This window comes from Peromyscus eremicus, chromosome 18, assembly GCF_949786415.1.
Source record: "Peromyscus eremicus chromosome 18, PerEre_H2_v1, whole genome shotgun sequence".
Lineage (NCBI taxonomy): Eukaryota > Metazoa > Chordata > Mammalia > Rodentia > Cricetidae > Peromyscus > Peromyscus eremicus.
Window position 1 is genome coordinate 34,317,624 of NC_081434.1, and position 7,711 is coordinate 34,325,334.

At 44.6% G+C, this 7,711-nt stretch overlaps 1 protein-coding gene across 4 annotated transcripts in view; it reads left to right on the forward strand.

Annotated features, from left to right (window-relative positions):
* The first annotated feature begins 2,433 nt into the window (after positions 1-2,433).
* The window catches only part of Nedd1 (NEDD1 gamma-tubulin ring complex targeting factor), a 50,502-nt gene continuing 45,224 nt past the window's right edge, over positions 2,434-7,711 (forward strand). For 2 of the 4 annotated variants that reach the window (XM_059245384.1, XM_059245381.1), the window contains exons 1-2: positions 2,726-2,843; positions 5,375-5,518. In XM_059245384.1, coding sequence (XP_059101367.1) covers positions 2,837-2,843; positions 5,375-5,518 — 151 coding nt within the window. In that variant the 5' untranslated portion in view covers positions 2,726-2,836. Of the gene's footprint in view, positions 2,526-2,725; positions 2,917-5,374; positions 5,519-7,711 lie in introns of those variants that run through there. The other 2 variants (XM_059245382.1, XM_059245383.1) reach the window with 2 other exon arrangements.

The following is a 7,711-nucleotide window of genomic DNA, read 5'->3' on the forward strand; positions in this document are numbered from 1 at the left end:
GTGTGCATCACCAAACCTACATTAATTTATATGTTGTGGTTTTTTTTCATCTAGTAAAATGTTTTCTATTTTCATGATTTATTTCTACTTTGATCCAGAGTTGTCTAGAAGTTAAAATTGTTTAATTCTCAGATGTTTGGAATTTTTCTAGATTCTTTATTATATTCTATTTATGTTTAGCATTATTGTGATCAGAGAACCTGGTCTGTAAGGTATATTCTTTTATAAATCTATTAAAACTTGTTTAATTCTTCAGCCTTTTATTTTTACAGATATGTAGTTGAAGAGGATGGTAATCTTGTGATAGTTGGGGCAAGGGGGTAAAGTCCTCTGTGCATGCAGATAGTTGACTGTATCCCAGTCTCTACTTCACTAGCGATTCCTCCCTCCCTGATAGGAGAGAATTTCACTCAAATTTTCAACTATGATCATGGAATATGCTCGCTCCTGTGATGGCTGTTCTTGCTTGTCCACTTGTCTACATCTGGAATGAACTGAAAACCCAAGCTGCTGGGTGCACCTACTAGGCACTTTCAGTTAACTGGATCATTTGAAGTAGAAAGACTCACCTTAAATCCAGACCACTTGAGGTCACAAGACCCACCTTAAATTCGGGTCATTAGATCTCAGAGGACACACCCTAAGTATGGGTTACACCTTCTCCTGGCAGCCCATACAAGGAGCAAGGAAGAAAGAAGCTGACCCTTACTCTCAATGGTGAGTTCATTCCTTCACTGGGATAATTCACTACTTCTTCAGGACTCTGACATATACTCAAGACGAGAAGAGACATCCAGCCTCGTGGACTAAAGAGCTACTGGATTGTTGGACTTTCTGTTGTTGGACTAGTAGGACCACAGCCAGCAAGTCACTCTAATAAAGCATATATATGTATATATGTATATATATATATATATATATATATATATATATTCATGCTATCAGTTTCGTTCCTCTAGGGAATCATATTTACTCCTGTTTTCTTTTCACATAATGTCTTGCTGTGTAGCTCAGGCTGGCCTTGAACTCATGGCAATTCTTCTGCCTCAGTCTCTTGGATGTTGGGGTTACTAGTGAGAGATACTGTGCTCAGCTTATTTACTTTCATTGTTACGGAATCTTTCACTTTTAATAGAGGGATAGTTTTGATGTCAACATTTCCCCCCACCATATGATACAGTCTTAAGTATTCTTGCTGGTTTCATTGTCAGAAACTTGTCTTTTCTGTTCGAAACATCCTTCTCTTCATTCGCCCCAGTTCCTCCTTATTCAGCTTTCTCAGGTCTCAACGTTTTAGGCCAAATCCTCAGCAAACATCAGATAATAAAACCCCAAGCTGCCAGTTACACGAGGCAGATACTACTCACTGCCTTCGTATTTTGCTTGCTCTTCATCCCTCTCCAGAAGCTGAGTAGGACTTCATCTTCCCCTCTGGGGGAGGTGGGGATTGAGACATCGTAGGTTTCCAGTTGGGCGATACGGGTGTAGATAACTGGGATATTATGTATCCAGTTCTGAAACACATCCTGTGTGCACCTGGGACAAGCGAGTGAACTTTCCATTAGAAACACCCTCTCAGGAATGGAAGTGGAAATTGTCACTAGAGCAGTCTCTTAGCAAGGACCTTGGAAAACTCAGGTCGCTCGCCCCTTTTCACCCTGAGATAAATTTCCCTCAAAAGAATAACCACCGAGACGGTGTTCATGGAACTGGCCCAGCAGCATGTGAGGCTTGGCATTTGAAGATAGTTAGCTCAGAAGCTTAGGCCACCTCTGAGTTTGTTCTCAACCTTCAAGGTTAAGGGTTCGGTTTGGGTTAGATGTTTCATAATGATCAGCTTCCCATGGCTTCCTTTTTATGGAGCCCTCTCCTACACCAGCATCCATGTTAATTTCCTTTATTAGGGACTCTGTCACATCTTCTTTGTGATAACGGCGATACCTTTTTGTGGTAGCTGACAGTTGCCCACGTTGGCTTCCAATTTCCCACCTTTTACTGTTATTCTTTGTCCTTTACGTTTACATACAGACTTGTTAATACTACACTGGACTGTGAAGCTCCATCAGGCCAGGGACCTCTGCATGTCCAAAGACCTCTTGTTCCTCTAGGCTAGTTCCGCCAGTGCACACCCACAGCCTAACAGGGTGCCTGGCACACAGCAGCCAGCCCACAAAATAAGTGACAAAACAAAACAAAAAAGCAAAGCAAAGCAAAGCAAAGCAAAGCAAAGCAAAGCAAAGCAAAACAAAGCAAAGCAAAGCAAAGCAAAGCAAAACAAAAAACAAAACAAAAAACAATAGCCCCAAAAACCAGCTACAGGAAAGGATAAACTTCCTCTGCATCGCCCTAGTCTGGGCTCCCCACCCAGCACCCTCTGGGCAGGACGCTCAGAGTTCGGCCCCTCCCGTGACGTCACGCGGGGCGGGACTTCCGGCCGCCCAAGTTTAACAGTCCAGGCGGGAGCCGGAAGCGCAGCGCGGAGCGGGTGGAGCCGGGGCCCCCCGTGTGGTCCCCACGCCTGAGAGGTGAGGTTCCGCCGGACCAGGGGTGGCTGTGAGCACCCGGCTCAGGGCCGCGGCGGTGGCGGCGGCGGCGGCGGCGGCGGGGTCCCCGGGGTCCGCCGCGCGCCCCCGGCGGAGAGTGGCCCGGGACGGGACGGGACGGGACGGGGTCGCGGGCCCGGCTGCCCCCGGGCGGCTCGCTCTCCTCCTTCGGGTCCGCAGCCGCCCTGGGCCTCGGGGTGCGTCCCGAGGAAAGCGACCCCGGAGAACTCTTAAGAAGAAGTGCAAGTTGGTCGCTGTCACTGGACTTCCGCGGGACCTTCGCTGAGCGACTGATGCCAGGTCCCCGGAGGAGTCCTCGCTTAACTCAGCTTTGGGGGACCTCGATCCACCCGCTGCTGCACCACACTGCCCAGTAGGCAGGCACCTTGTGTTTGGTCGTGGAAGCGACCTGTTGCGCTTGTGTTGACTGCACTTAAGAGTTCGGCTTTCCTACGCTTTGTTCTTCCTTGAGCAGGGGAACAGGGGGGCCTAGGGTCCATGTTCAGTCACCAAGTAGAAACAGTGTCGACAATCCAACAGGTGACGCTTTTTAGCAGCCCCTGGATTGCACACTTCTACACCCGAACCGCCCAAACACTTCTGTATCTCGAAAGCACAGCCACCGCGGGAGTTTCTGGCTAAAAGTTTTATCCTTTCCCTAAACATTAAGTATTTTTGTTAGCTTAAAACATTTTTCTTGCCGGGCGGTGGTGGCGCACACCTTTAATCCCAGCACTCAGGAGGCAGAGCCAGGTGGATCTCTGTGAGTTCAAGGACAGCCTGGTCTACAGAGTGAGATCCAGGACAGGCACCACTACACAGAGAAACCCTGTCTCGAAAAACAAACAAACAAAAAACATTTTTTTTTTCTCTTGGGAATGAACGGTTTCTACCTTAAGCATTTTATCTTGCCCTCTGGAGCCCATTAGAGATAAGTGTGGGGCTTTGTTGATGATATGGGGGGTCCCGTCTGTGACCACTGTTGGTCAGTGGCATGGGTGGATAAATTCGGCCCCCACACGTCAACACATGGAATCAGTTCAGTATGTTGGAGCAGTAATAGTAGCCTTTAAAGAAAAAAAAAGTAACCACTTTTTATTAGACTTCAAATATCAATGAAACTGTGTTGACCTATAAAGAGAGATATATTTTGTGTGGCTACCATAGATTTAAAAAAAAATCACCAATTTAAAAAATAGTATATATGCTTGTGCCCTGGTTTTTGTTTGTTGATTTTATTTACAAAAAAAACTGGTTGTGACCTACTTCATCCAAATTAATTGCTGTATATTAGTTTTTAGATAGAGGCAGTAGAATTAGTTGTATTGTTGACGGTTTATTATTGACTAATAACACAGTACTCTTGTTTGTTTTGTTTTTCGAGAAAGGGTTTCTCTGTGTAGCCCTGACTGTCCTTGGAACTCATTCTGTAGACCAGGCTGGCCTTGAACTCAGAGATCCAACTGCTTCTGCCTCCAGAGTGCTGGGACCAAAGGCGTGCACCACCATGCCCAGCTCTATAATAACAGTCCTCTTTCTTGTACCACCTATACTGAGTGTGGGAGTATATTTCTTTGTTTTGTTCTTTCCTGTGTATTTCTACATACACTGTCTTCCACACCACCTGTTGCTCTTCAGAGTGCCTGGAGCAGCCCCTTGGATGTCTTTCTAGATCACTTTGTTAGAATTATGCGTTGCAGTATCACACTGAATAAAAAATGAGAGGTGGTGGACCAAGAGTTGGTATTGGGACACAGTGGCCACTTCTGTAACCATGTTGCTAATTGTAGAGTTTGGAAAATTTGGGATACTGGGATTGAGACTTCCAGGAATACTAGATTATGGTACATTTTTTAAAAGATGAGAACATGAGTACTTTGTGTGTGTGTGTGTGTGTGGAGTACTTCTGGATCAGGAATGTTTCAAATCTCCTATATGAGGAGGCAGACATTGTTATGGGAACAAACAGGACAACAGAAGTTTCATGAAAAAAGTTGAATTGAGTGGTGGAATATAGGGTAATTGATAAAGGGGCTACTTTTGCTACAGTAGATAGGCAGCCCACCTTTTTGTAGGAGACTAACCCGCACACTTATTTACCCCAGGAACTCTTGAGGAATGACTTAGTTAGAAATAGACAGTGGAGAGAAAACACAGGATAGACTCGGGTGAGCCTGGATCCTTATCCACCGGCCCAGAACTTTATCCCAGAGGTCTGTTTATAACAATGCCAAGGGGTGGAGCAAAAGACCTCCCCCTTGCTAGTTAGAGCCTTACAAACACCTGGTACCCCACCTGGTACCCAGGCCTGTGGTCCAATCAACCTCCCATGCAGTCCTGCTGGGTACAGCCACTACGAAACCTCCAATACCTGTTAGAGGCAGAGATGTTTGAGCTGAGACCTGAGTGATAAGGAGATGTTTAGGGGAATCTGGCGGGAGCTTTTCAGTTAGAGGGCCAGGAAGTGAAGAGACACTAAGGTGAGGATGACCTTGGCTTGCTACATAGACACGAAGAAGGCCAGTGTTCAGGTCTAGGGGTCCCAGACAAGAGAGGTAGGAGAACTTCACGTGCATACCTGTCCCATAAGGTGGGCTGAGGAGGTTGGGTTTGTTGGAGTTGCTGGGGGAGACGCTTGGAAGGATGAGCTAAGAGTATGTGATTTGGCTGGTCACTGGATTAGATCACTGGGACTACCTTCTAGTGTGCGCTGTTTGGAATAAAAGTGGACAGAAATGGGCAAGTAAAACCACTGCCTTTACATTTAGGGGCATTTCAGCTTTTCAAAATTGCTTTTCTATAATGTGTATGTTGTTCTAAACTTTTTATAGGTTCAGTCATGCAGGAAAACCTCAGATTTGCTTCATCAGGAGATGATATTAAAATATGGGATGCTTCGTCTATGACATTGGTGGATAAATTCAACCCTCACACGTCACCACATGGAATCAGTTCAATATGTTGGAGCAGCAATAGTATCCTTTTAAAAAACAGTAACCACTTTTTATTAGTCTTCAGTAATCAGTAAAACTGTGTGGGCCCATAAAAAGAAAAGTATTTTATGTTGCTGCCATAGATTAAAAAAAATACAGATAAAAATATTACATGTGCATATGCTCTTATTTTCTCTGTTGAGTTTATTTTAAACAAATTGGTTGTAACCTCCTTCATTCAAGCTTGCTGTGTATTAGTCTTCAGATACAGGTGGTAGAGTTCTGTTGTCTACAGTTATTGAATGCACAGAATAAGGAGGGTAATAGGAGAGCAGGGGGAGATTTGAGAATAAATTTCTGTATCTCCATTTGGGTATTTGTGAATCTGATGTGGAATTCAGTGAGAGCTTGGGGGCAGAAGCAAGATGGGGAGGAGATTAAAACAGCTGTCCAGCGTTCACATCTTCCTGATGACAAGGAGATTAAAATAAAAACAACTGTTCATCATTTGCATCTTCCTGATGCCATGTTTGGATTTGTCTTTACTGTCTGTGATGAAAAACAGCACCGTTTCCCAGCAGAGGAAATGGGTTGAGGATTCCTGTGCTTTCCTGATTGCTATCCTCCCTGTATTGGTGAGCTTCCGAGTGGGTATGGGGGGGGGGCAGCCTGTAAGCTGGGGTTTGTCATCCCCACATCATTGGCAGTTTGGTCTGACAGTTCTTTGTGGGGACTTCCCTGGGTGCCGTAAGATGCTAGGAAACGTTCCTGGCCCCTACTACCCAACCTCTGGATGCTTTTAACTCCCCGTTGTGATGGTCCAAAGTGCCTCAAGTTGCTGGACTCACTCAGAGGTTGAGGACCTCTGCTGTAGATGAAGTGCTCTTCATTTCCTTGATGTGAAAATATTCCATGTCATTGGTATGCTAGAAATTAATCTTCTGTGAAACACATACTGTTTTGAAACAACCATTAAGTGTTAAGAATTGTCTGGTTTTTACCAGTATCAAAGTATTAATATTCTTCCTGATGAAAGGGAAATGACAAAGCTTTAAAATATGACTGATTTATGAACAAACGTATTAGGATTTTTTAATCTCCAATGCCTGTTCTTGCACATACATAACAAATGACAACTTTTCTTATTGAATTAAATTTCCCTCTTGATCATCCCTTGATTTCTGCATTGGAGCAGTGAAACCAATTACTTTGATGCTCTATTAATCAAACTTGTGTGAAGAACTCTCCAGCCTGTCGTGTGGAAACTGTTTTAAGGAGAGTGGCAAGTGTGTGAAGTTGATCCTCTCTGTTTTTAGTTTAGTTTTTTTTTTTTTTTTTTTTTGGTTTTTCGAGACAACGTTTCTCAGTGTAGTTTTGGTGCCTGTCCTGGATCTCGCGCTGTAGACTAGGCTGGCCTTGAACTCATAGAGATCCGCCTGGCTCTGCCTCCTGAATGCTGGGATTAAAGGTGTACGCCACCACCGCCTGGCTTATTTTTAGTTTTTAATTGTGCTAACAGTTTCTTTTTTGGGGGAGGGGGGACTGTTTAAGAAAAGAAACAATTCTTAATAGGCTGTGTTTTTTCTGCTCAGCTTGGTTTCAGGGAGTGTTACCAGGAGCTGGCATTAATGACTGGTATGGCAGTGAGGGAGTGCCACGTGACTTTCAGAAGCTGGTCCTAGTTCTGTGCAGAGAGCTTCATGTTAGCCGTACTCCATTCATGAGGCTGTGGTCCTTCCATGTCAGTTGTTACTGAAGAACAGAGTTCTAGACTCAGCAACTTAGGGTTCCAGTGTGTAAGATTCAAGAGCAGCTTTAGGACGAGGTGCCAGGGAAGTTCTTTATTCTTTTGGTTTCTTTTAGCTGATGCTCCGCGATCCTCTCATGACTTCTAAAACTACAAGAACAACTTAGAAACTAGTTTCCCCTCTTCCTGTAGTTCTTTTTCTGTGCCCTAAGGGGTGAAATGTAGCAAACAAAGGAAGAAGCCAATGGCTTCTTTCTGTGGTGCTGTGTTGGTAGAAATTATTGTATTTCCCCTAGAAGTGATATGCGCATATTGCCCTGTAATTGGTAGGGGAACTTCCACTCAACACTTACCAAGGCTTGCTTATTTCAGAGATGTGCAAATACTGGGCCTGTAAAAGCAAGCCTGTAGTTGAGTTTGAAGGGAAGAGCATTGGTGACTAGCTCTGTGGATTTCGGCCCTGTGCTGATTCATTTGATAATCCACAA